Source organism: Tursiops truncatus, chromosome 7 (assembly GCF_011762595.2).
Source record: "Tursiops truncatus isolate mTurTru1 chromosome 7, mTurTru1.mat.Y, whole genome shotgun sequence".
Taxonomy (NCBI): Eukaryota; Metazoa; Chordata; class Mammalia; order Artiodactyla; family Delphinidae; genus Tursiops; species Tursiops truncatus.
Window position 1 is genome coordinate 78,425,944 of NC_047040.1, and position 22,053 is coordinate 78,447,996.

The 22,053-nt window shown below is 37.9% G+C and overlaps 1 protein-coding gene across 1 annotated transcript in view; it reads left to right on the forward strand.

The window, feature by feature from the left end:
- Window positions 1-702: 702 nt before the first annotated feature.
- The window catches only part of NEB (nebulin), a 240,272-nt gene continuing 218,921 nt past the window's right edge, over window positions 703-22,053 (forward strand). The window contains exons 1-6 of the mRNA XM_073807710.1: window positions 703-1,801; window positions 7,050-7,191; window positions 14,809-14,892; window positions 15,487-15,551; window positions 18,898-18,939; window positions 20,777-20,977. Of these exons, the coding sequence (XP_073663811.1) occupies window positions 15,516-15,551; window positions 18,898-18,939; window positions 20,777-20,977 (279 nt within the window). The 5' untranslated portion in view covers window positions 703-1,801; window positions 7,050-7,191; window positions 14,809-14,892; window positions 15,487-15,515. The remainder of the gene's footprint in view (window positions 1,802-7,049; window positions 7,192-14,808; window positions 14,893-15,486; window positions 15,552-18,897; window positions 18,940-20,776; window positions 20,978-22,053) is intronic.

Genomic DNA, 22,053 nt, shown 5'->3' on the forward strand with positions numbered 1-22,053 from the left:
TGGAAGAGGGTAAGAACTGGAGTTGGAGGTTTTTACAGTCAGATTGTGGGTGACAGGAAATGCTTCCTAGAACAGTAGTTCTCACATTTCATCGTGCATCAGAATCACTTGGAGGGCTTGTTAAAATAAGGATGCTGGGCCCCTACCCAAGAGAATCTAATTCAATAGGCTGGAGTAGGGGCCCAAGATTTGCATTTTTAGCAAGTTCCCAGGTGGTCCTAATGCTGCTGGCCCTGGGACCATACTTTGGGAACTCTCCTAGAGAATGGTATAGTTACATTTTGATGTAGCTTCTAGGAAGGATTTAGACACAAATTGGCTGAGAAGATAGAGGAGAGCATTTTAGGGGGGCTCAAAGGCATAGGCAAGGCCATCATGACTTACTCACTGGAGTGGCCTTTGGAGAGCTTCAGCATGTTGGAGGTGAGATTTGCCTTGACAACTATGCCCCTTTGCAGTATAACCTGTTTTTGAGAACTTCCCTTCCTCATTGTGAAATGGCCATCGGATATAACGAGTCTTAGTGTGGGTTTTCCCAGGTGCAGACGCTGAAGATGGATTTAAGTGAAAGTACTTTATTTAAGAAGCACAAGCAACTCCAGTAAAGAAAGGCATGTTATACAGGGAAGGGAAGACAGAACTATTAAGCCTCAGGGAAACTGGGATCAGTGCAAAGCACACGCCTCAAAATTATTCCTCCCAAGGTGGGAGGGAGATGGGGTATTTATACAAAAACTCCTGACAGGCACTATTGAGTGTGGTAGCTGGTGACTTGGGGTAGTGTGTTAATTCCTTGGCACTTCTGGTCTGCAGCTTGCTGGGCAGGACAACTTCCCTTAGTGCTGAGGAAAAGAGCCTGAGGGACAGAGATGCAGATTTGGCTTTAGAAGTGGTGGAATATGTCCAAAGGGGCAAGGGACAGACTGTACATTGATAAAACGCCACCTGGGGGTAATCTTGAGCTGAATGCCAAAACTGGTCTCTGATAAGTCTCCCAGTCTGGGCCTTTAGGCAGCGTGGCAAAGCAACAGTCAGCCTTGTAATTCAGTGTTTATTTTCATTTTGTGCATCTGGGGAAAGAGAAAGTCAGGGAGGTGAATTGAGCTGAGGTAGGAGGAAGGATTCCTTTGGCTGGCTAAGGATGGCAGGTATTTAGCCTCTGGGAATAGCACATTTTAGAGTTAATATTCTCTACCTATTCCCTACATGTAGGACTATTCTTTACGTACTCCTTATCTGTAGAACTATTCTTTTCTTATTTCAAGAAGCAGAAGTCAGTTCCAAACTGCTAATGGGGTTTGAATTTTGTTTTGGTTACTCGAGATTAACACATTGCTAGCTTATTATCTCATAGTTTCTTCTTATTACTTTTTCTCCCTGAAAATACCATGACTTAGGTATTTCTTTAAATGTTCTTCCCTGAAAGCCATATTTTCTTTGGCATCTAAATTAGATTTGCATTTTTACTTTTGGTCCTTCTCAGTCTCTGCAGCCTTAGGTTCATTTTTAGATCAGCTGGTGTTTAGACCCTTTTGTCATCGTTCAGAATTAAGCAAAATAACAGAGAAACGAAGTGGTTCTGCTCCCTGTTAAGCTCCTGGGGTGGTCAAATAAGGCACACCTGTAACCAATCAAGAAATGTACTAATCACATTGAAATGTCTTTTATTGGTTTCATAAAAAAAAAAGGACACAGAAATTTTTTAGGTAAAAAGTCATTATTAACCCCAATGGCCCCTGGGATGACTCTAAGCTGCATTGAGATGCCTCTTGGGTGTTGACCTGTCCAGAGAAATTGCTTGGTAAGTTTTAAACTTATTTTTAAATAAAAATCAGGACTGTCATTCATACTTATTAAATTAAAAATATGTCATTGCTTTATAGTGTAATATAATGGTTTTTAAATAGTGTAAAATGTTTTCTTTTGGAGATCAGATTGGTCTTGTTTGAAAGTTACTATGTGTCAATCTTCAGCTATAAATTCATCCTGAGACCCAGGATATGGAACATCTATTTATGGAAGATTAGCTGTGGTGTCTGTCACTCAGCAGCCCAAGGGGCAGTGGTGAGGTCAAGTTCTAAAGTGAACCCACACATAGGAAGATATTTCATGCAATGCAGAGCCGAAAGGGTCATACAGCTTGCTCATTTTACAGATAAGGAAAATGAGTCCCAAAGCAAGGGAAGGATTTCCTAGAGTAAGACATTTAGTTGTCAATTAAATGACATGCAGGTCAGAGATGGAAGGTTGGTAAACTGACTCTCTCTTCCCAGCCTTGGGTGCCAGTTTTTTTTCTGTGCCAGTCCTCAGGGTTTGTTTACACCAAGGCAGGTCTGGAATTGCCACACTGGATAAATGTTAACGTCGGGATTCACAAAGTATATTCTGTGGGACAAAATTAACTTAAATATATTGTACTATGGTTGAATACTTTTCAGACATGCAAGGAGAAACCAAAGAAGCCAGTAGATTTCTCTTCCTTCGAGGCTCTGTTTCTTGGGGCCATTACAATTGAATGTGCCTGCAAATCTCATAGACGGGTTAGAATGCTCAGCACTTCCCACACTTCTTGACAATGGAACCCTCTTCTCATGGACCAACTTATAAGACTAATGATTCTCAAGAACTCCTACTGGGAAAGGCCAGTCACAATTCCCTTGTTTACTTTTGAGGAAAGGAAACCACAGAGAAGTTTTATGGGACAAGCTTCTATTTTGGAAAAAACTAATCTCAGGGGACTTCCCTGCTGGTGCAGTGGTTAAGAATCCACCTAACAAAAGAAGTAAAACTGTCACTGTTTGCAGATGACATGATACTATACATAGAGAATCCTAAAGATGCCACCAGAAAACTACTAGAGCTAATCAATGAATTTGGTAAAGTTGCAGGATACAAAATTAATGCACAGAAATCTCTTGCATTCCTATACACTAACATTGAAAGATCAGAAAGAGAAATTAAGGAAACAATCCCATTCACCATTGCAACAAAAAGAATAAAATACCTAGGAATAAACCTACCTAGGGAGGTAAAAGACCTGTACTCAGAAAACTATAAGACACTGATGAAAGAAATCAAAGGTGACACAAATGGATGGAGAGATATACCATGTTCTTGGATTGGAAGAATCAATGTTGTCAAAATGACTATACTACACAAAGCAACCTACAGATTCAATGCAATCCCTATCAAATTACCACTGGCATTTTTTACAGAACTAGAACAAAAATCTTAAAATTTGTATGGAGACAAAAAAGACCCCGAATAGCCAAAGAAGTCTTGAGGGAAAAAAAAGGAGCTGGAGGAATTAGACTCCCTGACTTCAGACTATACTACAAAGCTACAGTAATCAAGACATATGGGACTTCCCTGTGGCACAGTGGTTAAGAATCCACCCACCTAATGCAGGAGACACAAATCAATCCCTGGTTCGGGAAGATCCCATATGCCATGGAGCATCTAAGCCCGTATGCCACAACTACTGAGCCTGCACTCTAGAACCCGTGAGCCACAACTACTGAGCCCATGTGCCACAACTACTGAAGCCTGTGCACCTAGAGCCTGTGCTCTGCAACAAGAGAAGCCACTGCAATAAGAAGCCCGTGCACTGCAACAAAGAGCAGCTCCTGCTCGCCACAACTAGAGAAAGCCCACGCACAGCAACGAAGACCCAATGCAGCCAAAAATAAATAAAAAATAAATAATTTTAAAAAAAGGACAATATGGTACTGGCACAAAAACAGAAATATAGGTCAATGGAACAGGATAGAAATCCCAGAGATAAACCTGCGCACCTATGGTCAACTAATCTATGACAAAGGAGGCAAGGATATACAATGGAGAAAATACAATCTCTGCAATAAGTGGTGCTGGGAAAACTGGACAGCTACATGTAAAAGAATGAAATTAGAACACTTCCTCTTAGAGGAAAACATAGGAAGAACACTCTTTGACATAAATCACAGCAAGATCTTTTTTGATCCACCTCCTAGAGTAACAGAAATAAAAACAAAAATCAACAAATGGGACCTAATGAAACATAAAAGCAAAGGTAACTACAAACAAGACGAAAAGACAACCCTCAGAATGGGAGAAAATATTTGCAAATGAAGCAACTGACAAAGGATTAATCTCCAAACTATATAAACAGCTCATGCAGCTCAATATTAAACAAATAACCCAGTCCAAAAATGGGCAGAAGACCTAAATAGATATTTCTCCAAAGAAGATATACAGATGGCCAAGAAGCACATGAAAAGCTGCTCAACATCACTAATTATTAGAGAAATGCAAATCAAAACTACAATGAGGGGCTTCCCTGGTGACGCAGTGGTTAAGAAGCTGCCTGCCAATGCGGGGGACACAGGTTCGAGCCCTGGCCAACGAGGATCCCACATGCCATGGAGCAACTAAGCTTGTGCTCCACAACTACTAAGCCTGAGCTCTAGAGCCCACAAGCCACAGCTACTTAAGCCCACAACCCTAGAGCCTGTGCTCCACAACAAGAGAAGCCACAACAATGAGAGGCCTGCGTACTGCAATGAAGAGTAGCCCCCGCTCACCGCAACTAGAGAAAGCCCGCACACGGCAGCAAAGACCCAACACAGCCAAAAATAAATAAATAAATAAATAAATTTATTTATTAAAAAAAAAAAACTACAATGAGGTTAACACCTCACACCAGATAGAATGGGTATCATCAGAAAATCTACAAACAACAAATGCTGGAGAGGGTGTAGAGAAAAGGGAACCCTCTTGCACTGTTGGTGGGAATGTAAACTGATACAGCCACTATGGAGAAGAGTATGGATGTTCCTTAAAAAACTAAAAATAGAACTACCATATGACCCAGCAATCCCACTACTGGGCATATACCCAGAGAAAACCATAATTCAAAAAGACACATGCACCCCAATGTTCATTGCAGCACTATTTACAATAGCCAGGTCATGGAAGCAACCTAAATGCCCATTGACAGACAAATGGATAAAGAAGATGTGGTACATATAGACAGTGGAATATTACTCAGCCATAAAAAGGAATGAAATTGGGTCATTTGTAGAGACGTGGATGGATCTAGAGACTGTCATACAAAGTGAAGTTAAGTCAGAAAGAGAAAAACAAATATCGTATATTAACACATATATGTGGAACCTAGAAAAATGGTACAGATGAACTGGTTTGCAGGGCAGAAATAGAGACACAGATGTAGAGAACAAACGTATGGACACCAAGAGGAGAAAGTGGCAGGGGGTGGTGGTGGTGGGATGAATTGGGAGATTGGGATTGACATGTACACACTGATGTGTATAAAATAGATAACTAATAAGAACGTGCTGTATAAAAAATAAATAAAATAAAATTCAAAAAAAAAAAAGGAATCTTCCTGCCAGTGCAGGGGACACAGGTTCAAGCCCTGCTCAGGGAAGATCCCACATGCTGCGGAGCAACTAAGCCCATGCGCCACAACTACTGAGCCTGCGCTACTGAGCCCGTGTGCCACACTTCTGAAGCTGTCATGCCTAGAGCCTATGCTCCGCAGCAAAAGAAGCCACTGCAATGAGAAGCCCACACACCACTCTGAAGAGTAGAGACCCGCTCGCTGCAACTAGAGAAAGCCCGCGTGCAGCAACGAAGATCCATTGCAGCCAAAAATAAATAAATTTATTTTAAAAAAACCCAAACTAATCTCAGGGGTAACCAAGCACCAGGCATGCCCACTCTAGGCAGCTGTCTACTGAAATAATAATTCCAGGGTGCCCTATTTAGGCACAGTTTGGATCTGAGATTATCTGTTTAATTCAGGATCTGCAATGCCATCTTAGCCCTCCCTAAAGCATATCTTGAGTCACTGGAGAAGATAGAATTGACCCAGTTTTTCAGTGACCTCCAGACCACCTGTGTTCAATAGGTCAGCTAGACTGCCCATACCATGCTGAACTGGATTTCAGGAATAGACCTGCATTTCAGGGTCTTCCTGGGGCTACACTGCACTTGAGAATCAATGGGACAATTATTGTCCACTGTTTACCTGCCCATATATTGCTATATTGTCAAACATTCCAACTTCCAATGTTATGTGACTAACCAAGAAAACATTGCTGATAAACTCTCTCCACTTTCCTTCTTAAAAAACAAACTGTTCTGGTCCCGCTGACAGTGATGGAAAGGTGAGTTAGATATTAGTTCAAACTCTGTCAAGTGAGTTAGGCATTCCCAGACTGCTCATTACCTCACAAAGAGCGTTAAGAACTAGTTAACCTTTTTTTTTTTTTTAAAGAACTATTTAATAAATCACTCTCAAAGGATGGCTTAGGTAGGTTGGTTTGGCATATACAGGACCTCATAAAATGCCACCTCCTTCACATAGCCTTTTCTTGCTAACTAGAAAGTGATACAGCAGCTTCCTCCCCTAAGACCAGCTCATACAATCACTAATGGACATGGAAATGTATATTCAATTTAAAAAATTGTCATCTAAGCTAGATGTACCTTTTATGTTGTAAATTCTATGGCTGCCTCTCTGTTCATACTTACATATACATGTATACACAAATACATGTAATGAATAATTTTTGAACTCTAGACCTTATTTTCAACAACAACGTAATGACATATATTCAAACTAGTATTTGGGAAGTCATTTTCCTGGAAAGAAATTCATATACACATACATACACATATATGCATGCAAAGATGCACACACACATACACACGTATATTTGTGTGTGAGGGCAAGAGTTGGAGGTACTGACTATGGAGTAAGTTCAAAGCCACACAAGAAAGCCAGCTTTGCTATCTTATCTTTATATCTCATGTTGGAAATTCTTTAGGAATCAGCAATTTAACGCTGACATTTTTTGAGACCCATTCATTTGCGAAGTTTGGTTGGCAATGGACAGTAAATTGTTGTAAATTCTGATAATTCACTGCATAACAATTGAATATCTATGGGTAGTGGGTTGAAAGGACAATTTTGGGCTAGGCTGTGGAGAGGGAAAACAGAAGCAAAACAATGAAAGCCCTTGGCTGTTCTCATTGCAATACAGAGATCCAGAGACTCGCTGCTTCAAAGTCAGGACTCTCAAAACCAGGAAACTTCATGAAGAACTCACTTAGAAGATAAACCTATGTCCAAGACCTCCAAGGAAGCAGGGACAGGAGAAAGAGAACCTAGAAATGGATCAGAAGGTAATTTTAAAAGCTCCCTCTTCCATGTTTATGTGTTTTTCGTTGTAGGGAGCATCAGTAGGAGGAGGTAGGAGTATTTAGAAGGGTGAGTAGGCATATTGCTGAAATTTAGTATGTCTGACATGGATTTTGGAAAGCAAATAACACCTGGGAGTTTTGATAATTTGAGAAATCTCTTATTCATACCTACATATCCTGCTATGTTATTGTATCTGCATGTTTCACAGTTGAATGTATTTAACTGTATACTGTATAATGTATTTCTGATGTATATTTGTTTAGCTACTGTCTCTACACTAAAGAGACAGCAGCTAAAGCTCTACACTATGTAGAATAGAACAGCCATATGGCAATGTCAGAACATGCCATTTTCCACTGCTTAGCTCGGCATTCAGGGTCCTCCACAGCATAACTTCTACGTTAGAGTCTTCCATTACTTCTCTACATATACCTTACTTGACCTAAACCAGATTAATCTTCATTCCTCAAACATGCCACACACTTTCCCACCCCTATGTGATTGCTCATACTATCTACTAATCCTGGAATGCTCTTCCCCCTGTCATTTCTGGATCTTAAAGTTGTATCCAAAATTCACTCAAAAATGCTGTGTCCGTGCTTTGGATTCAAGATAGCTGACTGAGCACACACATTTATTTCCACCTTTCTCAAAATCCTAATAAATTTTATGAAAAAGTTATTAATAGTAACAAATGACAAATCAATAACAGGAATAAAAAGAACTTGATACATAGTATCTACTAGAAAGTCTATACAAAATCTAATTTACAGTAAAAATAAGTGCTTTAATATACCTAGAAATACACTTATACTGTTAATGTGCAAGACCTATATAACAAAAACCATAAAACTTTAGTAATGGATGTAAAAAAGAATCTGGATGGGAAGATTACATTATCAAGTATCAATTCTTGCAAAATAAATCTACAAATTCAATGCAATTATTAAAAAAGAATCCAAAGATAATTTTCATGGAACTTGATAAACTAATTCTCAGTACTTCTAAAAGAACAAAAGTATAAGAATATCTAAATGAATTTTAGAAGAATGAAGGAAGCTTGCCCTACAGATATCAAAACATACAAAAGAGGTACAATAACTAAAACAGTGTGATACTGATTTAGGAAGAGTCAAATAGATTAATTGAATGAACACTTTTTAGGGAAATTGATAAGCCACTTCTAAAATTTATGTAGAATATCCAAGACAGGTAGAGCCAAAACTCTCTTACAGATAATATGGTGGGAGGACTTGCTCTTCCGGACATCAAGGCAGATCATAAAGCTACAGAATTACAACAGTGTGATATTGTAGACCAGTGGATAGAATAGGGAGTCCAGAAAGAACTCATACATATATGGATAGGATTGATACCAGAGGAGGAATTTCATCAGTGGGGAAACAATGGAATTTTTAATAAAAGGTGCTGGCATAATTGGCTATCCATATGCAAAAAATAAAATTAGATCTCTTGTTCATTATATAAAAAAAAATTTCCAGATAGGTTAAACACAAATATGAAAGGTAAGACTCCTAGTATTTAGAAAAGTATACAGGAACACATCTTCATGATCTTAGGGAAGAATTTTTTTTTTTAATTGGAGTATAACTGCTTTACAATGTTGTGTTAGTTTCTCCTGTACAATGAAGTGAATCAGCTCTATGTATAATTATATCCCCGCCCTCTTGGACCTACCCCGCCCCCCCCGCCCCGCCATCTAGGTCATCACAGAGCACCGAGCTGAGCTCCCTGTGCTATACAGCAGGTTCGCACTAGCTATCTACTTTACACATGGTAGTGTATTTATGTCAGACCTAATCTCCCAATTCATTCCACCCTCCCCTTCCCCCTCCGTGTCCACATGTCTGCGCTAGTCACAAAGGATAAAATTGATGAGGTCGACTACATGAAAATTAAGAACTCCTGTTCATCAAATGTCAGTGTGAAACTAATGAAAAGAATCACAGAGAGAGGAAGATATTTACAACATGTATAACCATCAAAGGATTAGTATCCTTTATAGGATACTAATAGATCAATGATCAGGGGGCCAAGAACTCAACAGAAAAATGGGCAAGAGAATTAAACAGACACTTCTCAAAAAACAACAAAACATCCAAATGTCTAATACACATAGGAAAAAGAGTTCAACTTTACTAGTGTCATGGAAATGCAAATTAAAACCACAAGATTACATTATTTCACACCCATCAGACAGATGAAATTTAGAAAGCTTAATCTTAAGTGGTGGCCAGGTTAAGAGCATACATGTAAAGAATGTAAAAAATTCTTATCAATTTACATGATAAGAATGTAAATTGGTACCAACATTGGAAAACAGGTAGCATTATTTAATAAAGTTGAAGATAAGCATACTCCTCAACCTATAATTTACCTGCCTACTTACATACTCTGGTCAGTTAATTGTCTATGAGTACCAGAATACACGTGCAACAATGTTCATTTCAACTTTGCTCTTAACTGACAAAAGCTGGATATACTCAGTTCCTCCTCACCAGCAGAATGGATAAATAGAAGTATTGTCATATTGTACAATAATTAAATTATTACACAATAATAAACATTATTATATGATAATATTATACAATAATAAAAGTAATGACATTAAGTGAAAAGTTAAGTTATAAACATTACATACAGCATGAATCCATTATATAAAATTTAAAAACAGACAAAACTAAACTATATTGTTTAGGAGTGCATACAGAGGTGGCAAAACTAAAAATAAAAGCAAGGACATTTTTACTCTCAAGGTCATGACAGAAATGACCTTTTTGTACCTGAGTGATAGTTATATAAATGCTCACTTTACCACCGTTTGCTAAACTGTACACATAAGCTTTATACAGTTTTCCATATATTATACTTCACAACAGAAACAAAATTAAAGTAAAAAACAAAAACAAAAACCCAGAAAGTAAAAGGAGAACAAAACAAGAAAAAACACAAGAGACTAGAAACAGACATCCATGTTAATTCAACAAGTGCTAAAAGTGGCATTTCAAATTCAATTTACTTGTTAAGTAGAGTCGAAACTGGAAAGAAGAGATTGCCTGATTTGACTGCATATGGATTTAAAACATCTTTATGGCCACACACACCACGAACAACTTGGAGGAAATACGACACACAGAAGAAACACATGGCCAATAGCTATAATATATTAAGAATGACTGGGGCTTCCCTGGTGGCGCAGTGTTCAAGAATCCACCTGCTAATGCAGGGGACAAGGGTTCGAGCCCTGGTCTGGGAAGATCCCACATGCCATGGAGCAACTAAGCCCGTGTGCCACGTCTACTGAGCCTGTGCTCTAGAGCCCGTGTGCCCCAACTACTGAAGCCCATGCACCGAGAGCCTGTGCTCCGCAACAAGAGAAGCCACCGCAATGAGAAGCCCGCACACTGCAACAAGGAGTAGCCCCCGCTCACCGCAACTAAAGAAAGACCACACGCAGCAATTAGGACCCAACACAACCAAAAATAAATAAATAAATAAAATTAAAAAAAAAAAAGAATGACTATAAATCAGTATAGGTGGGGAGATATGGGCCAATAATACATCGAATAAAAGATACAAATGGTCGATAAACATATGAATAAATAACCAACTTTATTAGTAGTTGGTAAAGTGCAAAATAGAAAAAAATATATAATACGCAGGAAAATTTAAAATACAATGTAATTATTTGTGCAATTATATATTAAACTTATTAAATTATAAAATAATTACAAAATATAAAAATTAAGGGGGTTATTAAAGCCTGAGTCTCCTTCTAGCTTTACCTTTCTTAGTGTATGACTTACACCCTCATGCTCTGCCCCCGGACATTACATCTGTGTCCCAGGCCTAGAGAAGGGTGGAATGGCAAGAGGAAAACAGTACGTGCCTGCTGAATCTGACCCTGCTCCTCAGTAAAATCATACCTTTCCCAGAAGGCTTATTCTCTAGAATTACACTTAAATCTTATTGGCAAAACTATGTCACCTTTTTCCCCTAACATTTAAGGAATTGAGGAGGAATGTATTTTTTAAATTAGCATATTTCTGTCCCAAACTAAATTGCAGTTCCGTTAAAAAGCAAGAAGTGCTTAGTCAACTCCTGCTGCAGGATGGAAGCACCTAGAACAGTGCCTGCTACATTGTACATAATAAATATTAGTTAAAGGAATGGGAATTTTCATATTGTAATCTACATAATCCCCAGAATGACAGTGAGGGGCATCAAGATGAGATCTGAGTACCAGGAAATTAGGTCGGATAGAACAAAAGGCTCCCTGAGAGATCTAAGATGAAATGGATATAACTATAAAATGCTACTTGATGTCTTTGAAAACACCAAGAGCGGATTTAGACAGAAAGTTTGAGGTAGTGATAAGCCTCTAGAATTGTGCTGTTAACACCATAACCACCAGCCCCATGTGACTATTTAAGTTTAAATTAAACAAAAAAATATATAAAAACTCAGTTGTGCAGTCATGCCAGCCATATTTTGAATTCTCAATAACCACACGTGGCTGGTGGCTACCATCTTGGTGGTGCTGGTATAGAACTTTTCCATGACTGCAGAGAGCTCTATTGGTTACTGCTTATCTGGAAAAAATGAAGCCGATGGAGAAAAAAAAGGAGAGACAGAAAACAACAACAACAGCAACAAAAACTATCAACTTGCAGAAAAACAAACCCTTGTGCAGGAAAAGAAAAATAATCATAATATATATATGGGGTTCAGCTATGAATGGCCTTTTGCTAATCATAATAACATAAACATTGAATTCTGAATTACATAAATAGAACATTATTGGGAGGATAGAGATGGGGGATGAAGCTTGTGTCGGGTGAGAGTGGGGGTTATATAAAAGAGAACTAAAGCCTGATCTTCCAAGGTGGGAACCTGACAGATAATGCCAATGACTGGAAAACTCAGAAAAGAATAATATAGACATTTTGTTAAATGTGTAGAGATAAATAACAAAAGATTCAGTTAAAAGGGTTAAAATTATTGTTTCCAAGGTGGGAAAAATAAAGGAATAGTGGAAACAGGAGGCACTGATTTTAATAACAAGCCTTGCAAAACTATTTGATTCTTAAATGATGTGCAGATAAAATTTGGTTAAAATAATTAATAAAATCAAACTGCAGCAACAAAAACTCTTTTACAATGCCATTTCCTCCATCAAATCTTTTCTGGTCCCCAGACGTGCCACTTCTATACTTTGATATTTCAGAAAGCATCATCTGAAGCTCTGCTATTGGTACCTCACTGTACCCTGCTTTGTTTTGTAGCCAATTATATAGGCTTATAGCCAAACTCCTATGGATTCATAAATTCTGAGACTAACTACCTACTGGTTTCAGAAGTTTCACAATATTTTGGTATTTCAGTCTAATATAAAGAGTAAAGATTCCAATAAAATGTTTAAAGATGTAATAATAATTTAAAAATAATAATAGCTAACATTTATTGAGCACTTACTATGTATAAGGCATATGATAAGAAGCTACCAATAGATCAAGGTGTCAATTGATTCTTTTTCCACAAAAGAGGCCGTTGATAGGCCAGAAAAATAGAGGTGCTCTTTTGTCTCGAGGGCATAACTCCAGATAAGCATTAATCTATGCCTATTTTTTACTTTTTAAAAGGCCCATATTATTTTTCAATTTAACACCATCTTTTAAAAAGTACATAATGAATAGTAAGTCATAATTCTAGTTTGCAGCTGCCAGGTGAATGATCTCATAATCCACACAAATATTCCTTGGTCATAAAACCTGTGGAAACAAAAGGAACAGGTATAATTAATTCAGATGATAAAATGATGTTCAAATTTTACCACCATATGAATCATGGAAGGGGGAGAGATACGTATGTTTGAAATGTGACATTACTTCCTAACATTTAACCAAAAAGAACTATAATAATATGTTTAGTTTCAAATCCATATCAAAATGTGAGTGACCCATGGAGTTTTTGCCTTAATACAGGGAAGTGGAAAGGGATTAAATCAGTGAAAATTGATTTCAGGTAGAAAATTGTTGGATGAGTTTTACGAAGTCAATGTCTTACACTCTGACTTGCGTAATAGAGCATTATCTTCTAGTAATTTACTGATTTCCATTTTATCTGCCCTTGCTGTTCAGAAATTGAACCCTTTTGTGCCTGCATTCACACTTTGCTTCTAGGAAGCATTTGAGTAAATAGAAAATCAATAACCCAGTTACATATGAGAGGCTCTGCATTCCTAGCAGCTAGGCATGCTTAGAAAGGGAGAAGGTGATGAACATGATCTTGGCATTCTCCCCACCTGGTTTAGTAATAGAAAAATGATGGGGCCTAATCTCTCTAATTACGCCCTGTGGATACCTTATCTAGTGTCACCATCAAGTATTTTCACCAGTCACTTCATTTTTATCACATTTTTAAAAATTGGTTTTGCCAACTTGATGTTTTCTGGATCTTATCCCCGTTTCTTTCACATTAACACCTGTGACTTACCTGTGGCTCACCTGGTGAGCTGTATATGAGTGAGCATAGTTATCTCCATGAAGATTGGAAAATTGACAGGAAGAAAGTTGCAGAAAGCTTAAAGCCCCTCAAAGTCATGGTGATTTTCTTCTAAATTCTTTTGCATGAATATGGTATTAAACAGAGCTGTAGGAAATGAGAGATTAAACATAAATTTGAACCCCGTACTCTGGAAGTTAGGTAAAATTCCATTACATTTGAATACTTCTATGCAAGCAATTTGTTACCCTTTATCCTTTAGTGGAATTGATGAACAGGTGGTTTTCAGAAGCTCACTCAGTATATTTAGCCTCTGAAATTTGAGCAACTCGAGATCTGATTGGCTGCTCTGGCCACATGATAATTCGGAGCCCAGGCTCCTCGCTGGCTCTTGCCTGGGGTTCTCAGGAGGGGAGAGTTGGGAGAGGCTTTGCTGCTGAGGAAATTTATTTGGTAGATTGAAGGTAAGGCCAATTTACGGCTTTTTCTGTAATATTCTTTCAGGAGCTGTTCCACAACTTCCTTTGAAGTATTTTCCAAAGTTTGGGTTGTAACTGGGGAAATGAGTGACGCAAATGTGACTAGGAAAGTTTGTAACCCCATTGCCCTACTCAGACCTTACTAATACGTGACATGTAGTGTGTGATTAGAGTCGAGTCCTATATTAACCAATTTATTGCTTGACTGAGTTGGCTCTGTTGTCTAACAATTGTTTTTCATTTTTTGCCTTTTTTTTCCTAAATATATTAGTACAAAAAGGATCTATGTTCTACGTTCCTATATTTATCTGGTTCTACTGGGCTTCATTTGCCTCAGAAGGAGCGGCAGTTTTGCTAGCGTAACAAAACCAGCCACAGCTGGGGTATTGATTTACATGGCAAATATCTTTGGGCGAAGGGACAGCTGCTCCAAATCATCATCCACTTTTATCAAGGGAGAGTCCTACTCTCTGGCGTCAAACTAAGAAGGCCTTGGGAGATCCTTTTGCTGGTTCCTGAATTAGAAGCTTAGGCCAGAGACCCACCATCTCATATGTACTTCAATCAATGCTTTAACAATTTGTTATTTTTCAGGTTTGAACAGAGCTACAGAAACAAAAGAGAAAAAGCCACACAGGCCAATGGTGTTCGGGAAGAGAATAACCCCATTGCCTTGAGGTTTCTATTTTTTCTTTTAAAGTCCGTTGACAGATTTATTTTTATGTGTTCTAATTTGAAGCATAGGATCTATTGCATACAATGTAGTAGAACAGGATGGAGACCTAAGGCAGCCCTCCTAGAATTTGGATGCTACCAGGAAAAACTCCAACTTTTTCTGAAAGCCAAGCTGAACTTTCACTAAAATTTTTGCTTGAAATTTTACTTGAAAATACTGTTCTCCAGGTATCTGGAAATGTAAATACTCTGTACCTTTGAATCCAAACCCTTTACCTCCCTTACCTCAGCTTCCTTTTACAACTTTAGCTAAATTGATCATATAGCTAGAAGTAGCAATACAAAACATATTCCTGCGGGAATCAAGAGAAAGAAATTTGAAAAAAAAAAAGAAATTTGAAGGCTCAGATTTTTTAGACCTGTATTTAAATGTCTTTTCTCACTTAGCCTGCAAAAATATATGAATATGTGGAATGGATTAGCCTTAAATTCTGTTTTTAGAATGTTATAAGATGGTTTCAGTCCTGGGGATAGATTCTAATGTATTTTCTAGTGTATAGATTCTAATGTATTTTCATTTGTCTGGAACATGAAAAGTTTGTAGGTGCCACTACTACTCTGGGAAAATGGCAGATGACGAAGAATATGAGGAGGTGGTGGAGGTAAGATTTTTTTAAATCCTGACTCTGACAGCAGAGAATTTTATGTGGCGACAATCAAAATCGTGTAGGTGAACTAATCATTCGAAAAACACATTGTCTATTATAACTTCTCAAGGAGTCATCATTAAAGCATAAGAAAGGAATATTTTACGTTCAGTTTCACTATAATTATGTGGGAGTAGAACTGAAAAGAAGTATCACTGTTTCCCACTTCTGCTTTTCTTTAAACTCTCAGGAAAAAAAAAAAAAGTGTGGTGTAAAGACAGATTTTCATTTGTCTTCTGAAGTTACATTCTTCCCTACTTCCCAGACCCCATGATCAAAGGGACTGAGGGGATGAAGAGAAAGTTCTGAGAACTGAACTCTATTTCTTAGTGTCTGCACAGCCACAGAGGAAAAAGCTACTTACTCTTTGCTTCAATCAGCTAATTATCTACGTATAGGGCGAAATGGACCAAGTGTTCAGAATAATATATATATATGAGCTTATAGACATATGGGAGATTTTATATATGTTTATGTGCACACACATACATATATAAAAGCAAACTCATGAGTTTATTTTTACTTGTCTCACAAGTGGCAGCTGGAGCCACACTTCCCCACTAACTCCAATATATTTACCCAAGGGAACAAGACTATCTTTTGCATTTGAATTTTGAAAAAAAACAAAGATCATAGTGGGCATCTTGAAATATTCCCTCAAGATTATTGGTGGATATCTGACATGAGTTATAAAGTTGTTAATTGTTTATTTTATATATATATATTTTATATTTATTTTATTTTATTTTGTTTTTATTATGTTGTGGGTTTTCTTTACCACCTCTTGCCTTTAGCATCCATGTGATACATTGCCATTGAATCTGAAGGTCCTTAATTACCAATTAACCATGATGATCTACACATGTGAAAATCTCTAAGTGCCCAAGATAGGTGGAGGCAGCTTTGAAAATCTGTGCTTTTTAATAAGAATGAAATTAACTTTAAGCGTTACCCAGAATCAAATTCAAATTGAACGTGCCAAAATTTGTCTTTGGAAGATTATTTTATGGAGCAGTTTATATTTAGGTCAAGAAAATTTTATTCTACAAATAAAATTGCTTTTATTACTGAAGGATATGAAGAAGAAGGAAAAGAAAAAAAAAACCCAGACTGAGACTCATTCAATATAATGTTCAACTTATCTGGCTTAAATGCCAAAGGTCTTGTCTTCAGTGTTCAGTATTATCACTAGTGCATTTTACATACGACCCTGATGGTCAGAATAATCACTATGAAGCACTAGCACAATTATAAATTAAATTGCCTTTCCTATGATGGTAATACCAGGAATACTTTTTAGCCTCCAACTTAAGTATACCTTGTCTTTCTTAAAATAATTGTGTTCATTGGTCCCTGGAAATTGTCCTTAGTGCTGGATTTGATGGATTTAACTAGATGTCATAAAAATGGAGGAGGCTATTTTTAGGCATCTCACCCTTGCCATTTTGTTCCCATTACTGCTTCTGGGTCTGACCAGCAGGTGATATACTAATAGACTTTCTGCCAGAGAGAATTGAACCAAGGTCTCTCTGACCTCAAAAAAGATGCCATGAGAATGGGATGGTGGCAGATTTAAGAAAATGGGCAGGGAAGAATTCACAAAACAGACAGGAACTAGCTTTAAAAATATATCTCCTGGGGATCTTGGACAACTAAATAAAATTGTACTGTCATTCTGTACTCAAACTTAAACTTGGAAAGAAAGGAAAAGGCAGAGATGTACTATCTAATTAGTGGCACAGCTCTAAAAAAAAAAAAGAGATTTGGCATGTAAGTTAATGCCAACCATTTGGATAATGTTGCCTTTTTTGGTAAGCTTTTTTCTAAGACATGTTTACTAATGATGAGAGCCCAGTAAAGGTAAAATTTGATGGCTACCAAAGAGCTGCTTTTACTTGGATGCTAAGAAAATCCAAAATAGTTGTGAATCACTCACTTTCATTTAAAATTTCTTTTCAAGTCACTGATGTTTTGTGTGGCCAGAAAAATGGTTCCATGTAGATCAGCATCAAATAGCATTTCCTAAAGTGTCCAAATGATAGTTCCCAGGTGATGAAGGCACAGCACACAAGAGATTCTCTGTCCTGTAAGAGCTTGTGATTTATGTTGCTATGTGTAAGGGCACAGAGACAGAATTAGATTTCAAATTTTTAAAAAATAGTACAGGAGCAAAGAAAGCACAGGAGTGGGGGACGTTAAGCAAGTTTTATGCTAATTTTACTGCAAGTGAAACAGACCATGTGGCCTACTGACAATGGTTAAGTAATTTGATGAGAGTTCACTGAACCAAGGGCAAAAGAAAGGCCCCCAAGAGGGATTTTGCCTTCAGTGTTTTTTCCTCCCCCCAAGAATATGTTTTGGTGGTAAAGAAAAAATGAAGCATAAAATGTTATACATTTTGTTAACTGAGAAAATGAACCAAGTGTTTCATTTTTATCCCTTTCCTTGTATGCCTCGGCCTAAACTAGTCTTTCCTTCTGTTCACCCAGCTTTGCTGGGTGATGCTGGGGGCAGGATTCCACTCTCCTTAGCATCTGAAACAAAATGTCAGCCAGCTCCTATCCACGTCTATTTATTGCTAGTGATGTCAGAAGTAGCTCAAAAGTAGATTTGACTTCATATCCAGCCTGCAGGCACCTCAGAGCCATCAGTGGCAAATCGCTGCCTAACTTTCCCACATTTTGTTGATGAGGAATTTCTCCGTAGCAACCCTTTCAGGACCATCATGCTACTAGAAGCAATTTGCCCATCACTCCAGAAGAAACTCTTATTACTTAGTACTCAGGGTGGTATAGGGATAATTGAGATGTGTCTGTGCTTTCGGATCTATCATTTCCATGATAACAATATTTTAAAATTTTATTCACACTGAGGTTTCTGGTTTTCTTTTTTATTGTTAGTCAGCAGTGAGTTTTATCACAGTTCCTCTCTGCCAACCCACACACTCAAGATATTGTTATTATATTCTTTTCTCAGCAAACTCTATCTAGGGTACCATAAGAAAAAACTTTTACTTGTCTCAAGTGAAATAGCTTCAGCAGAGAAATAGCCAGCATCAGACACTTTCCTCGTCATTCTGTCTGCATCTCCTTGTCCAGTCTGAGGGCTTTCACTGTAGCTACCCTGATGTTTCACATAGTTGGAATGCGTTCCAAAATGTGAACAGCCTCCCTCATCTACGTCCTTCCCACAAATATTGAAAACCAACTGGACTAGTGAAATAAGCCAAGTGGTTCTACTGAGGCAGAGCAGAGGTGATTTCTGCTTTAGTTCTCATGATAACTTTGTTCTCTATTTATAGTATTACACAGAGGAGACAGTCTATGAAGAGGTGCCGGGGGAGGTAAGACCCAGCCCACACCTGCACGAGCTGCATGCTCATTAAAGCAGAGGGAGCCTTCTCCTCTCTCAGACTCCCAGGGCCACCGAGCTGGCAAAAGGGAGAATCTGGAGGATCACTCACCTGTGTGCCCAGCAGCCGGTGTTAAAAGAATGAACGTTACCTGTTTTTACTATTCAATATATCCAAGATGGCTAGGGATGGTTTCCCTTGTTACTCGTATTGTATTTTTGGTGTAGGTGATGCTTATTAGAATGACGTCATTGGCTATCACCACTCTCTGACTGCAGCACAGGTATTGCCTTGGACTTGTGATTTGCACGGGGACCAACAGTTTTATTGTGTACTGTCATAACTTCCGGGGCACCAGCTCTGCCAAAAGAGATGGCACCTCCAAGCCTTTGTTCTTGATGATACAATAAAATGCTACTTAGATTTTGGCACATTAGGAATTCTGAGAAAGTCATTTCCATAAATATTCCAAGTTGGAACTTTTTTTTTCAAGCTCTCTCATGCTTCATTTTCTGCATGGAGCTGTTTCTCTTGAGCATGACAAATAGTGATATGGATGGCTAACCCTGAAGCCTGCATAAAAACTAACATCTGTAGATGTTGTAAATTGGTTAGTTTCTCACCATCAACCATACATCAGTAATAACAGGCAGAGAGCAACCTATTAACAATGATCTGACAAGAGTAGAGGTAGTTGTCATAGATGTACAATTTCCTTATCATTTAGGTTTCTATTTTCATAATTGATGCTGGAACTCTTCCTTTGGTACAGATGATATAAGCTGTGAAGGAAATTTTACTATGAGATGGATTGAAGATTTAGCTACTTATCTTCTTTTCTTACATACTGTATTTTTAACCTTGGACTAGACCCAAACTTTGGACCTTCGTTTCTTCCACTATAAAGCCTGTTGTAAGAAACAACAATCTCCCACCTACCACATACGTAGGACTGTTGTGAGGCTAACCAATTACCCCATTATGTTGTCATCATTATTCTTGTCTACCTAAGCATTTATTAGTGTAAATGGCACTCCAGTTCACATTAATTTTTTTAAAACATCTTTATTGGAGTATAATTGCTTTACAATGTTGTGTTAGTTTCTGCTGTATAACAAAGTGAATCAACTCTATGTATACACATATCCCCATATCCCCTCCACCTGTGTCTCCCTCCCAGCCTCCTTATCACACCCCTCTAGGTGGTCACAAAGCACCAAGCTGATCTCCCTGTGCTAACTGACTAAGCCAAAAGAATGGTAATCACTTGTAATATTGATGTGATTCATTTTTTCAAGTTCATCATTCTTTGTCTCATACTACAGAATGCTTAAAACACCTGCAGAACAAGCAACCAACTTTTTCTTAGAATCATTTAAAAGTTAATATTAAAGTCAAGAATTTGAGCTTTATTTGATTGTCTTCATTTTTTTGTTCCCTGATCCCAGTTTGCTTTTACTTTACCCATGCAGTTTAAGAAGATTTTTGAATGTTTGAAAATATTTTTATTTTTGATTTTTATCCTATCTTAAGGTGTTCCTTTAGGCAAATGGAATTTTAAGGTAATGTTGCAAGTCAGTAAAGAGTAACCATTTTATTCCATGCAATCTGACACAATCAGCATTCAGATTTATGTCACACAATATGCCTTCACATGAATATAGCATGTGAGTTCCTGCTTTGGCCTGCTTTAGATATGGAGAAGTAACACCAGGGATATCAGTCTGACTTGAAGTTAGAATAATGTATATCAGGACTATGGTATCTCAGTTTTTACTTTCATAACAATGTTGCCAAATTTTGACATAACTGCATGTCAAATTTTCAGACAGTAACAGAAATCTATGAAACTACGACAACAAAGACATCTGACTATGGGCAAACAGAAACTTCCAAACCGGCACTGGCACAGCCAGTACCAGCAAAGCCGATGGGGAGGAAGAGAATCGTTCGAAAGAAGGTGGACTCTTCAAAGTTCATGACCCCTTACATTGCACACAGTCAGAAAATGCAGGATCTCTTCAGCACAGTAAGTTTCAAACAACTTCTGCTTCTCTGGTTTTATTATTGAGAAATTACTGATCTCAGCCAACTCTGTTTTGGATGCTGGCTGGATTTTGTTTCTCAACCATGTATGAGACAAAACTTATTGTACAGAAATATAATGTCTTGTAACTCTTGAATTCTGCTTTCAGGTAATTTACTTGCACCATTGCAGCATCAGGGGAAGCATCCTTATTGAAATTGTCCCCACAAAATAAGAATTAGGCCAACTATAAAGCGTTTACTGGATTTAATCACTCTTTAATAGCCAGTCTAGAATAATGAAATCATAGTTATAGATTTATAGATATAGATTTAGTTGAAATCAGTTCACAGAAGCTAAATAACACTTATCTACACTATGTCTGAGCATGATGCCCTTCAAGTAGACTAGCTAACAGTATATAACAAGGTCTCTAGGAGGTATAGTGAAAAAGAACGTGTAGTTGAACAAGCCAGGATCAGACTAAGAACTCTTCTGAAAATGAGGATCAGAATGTTTTACTGTACCTTGGAACAGCAGTTTTTTAACTGTGGCTGCACAGTGGAATTCCCAAGGAGCTTTAAAACTACTGATGCCCAGGCTGTTCTAGTTTAATTGGTCCAGGCAGGCCTGGGACCTGTAGAGGAGGATTTTTAAAAGCTTCCCCGGCTCTAATGTGCAGCCCAGGTTGAGAATCACTGCTTTTGATGATCCCTGGTCCTTACATTTCCATGGACAGTTCGTAAGTTACACTGACTGGCAGCAGGTTTAGACCCCTTTGAATGGATCTCACTTGTTGATTTCCAGAGTAGACTGAGGTCTCACTAGGTGGCCTGATTGCACATCCTCTGGAGGTTTGAAAAAGATGAAAGGTACTCAGGGGTACATCGAATTATATAGGATTAATGCTTATGTCAAAAGCATCCTGTTGTGGTTGGCCAATAAATATTCATTTCTGGTTGAGTGTTAACTACTGGGGACTATTTGGTAAATTTCTAGTTCAGATTATTGAATGATCTAAAATTTAGGTTTTCTAAAGTTTAGATTTCTAAAAACAAGATTATCTTGCCTCTTTTATC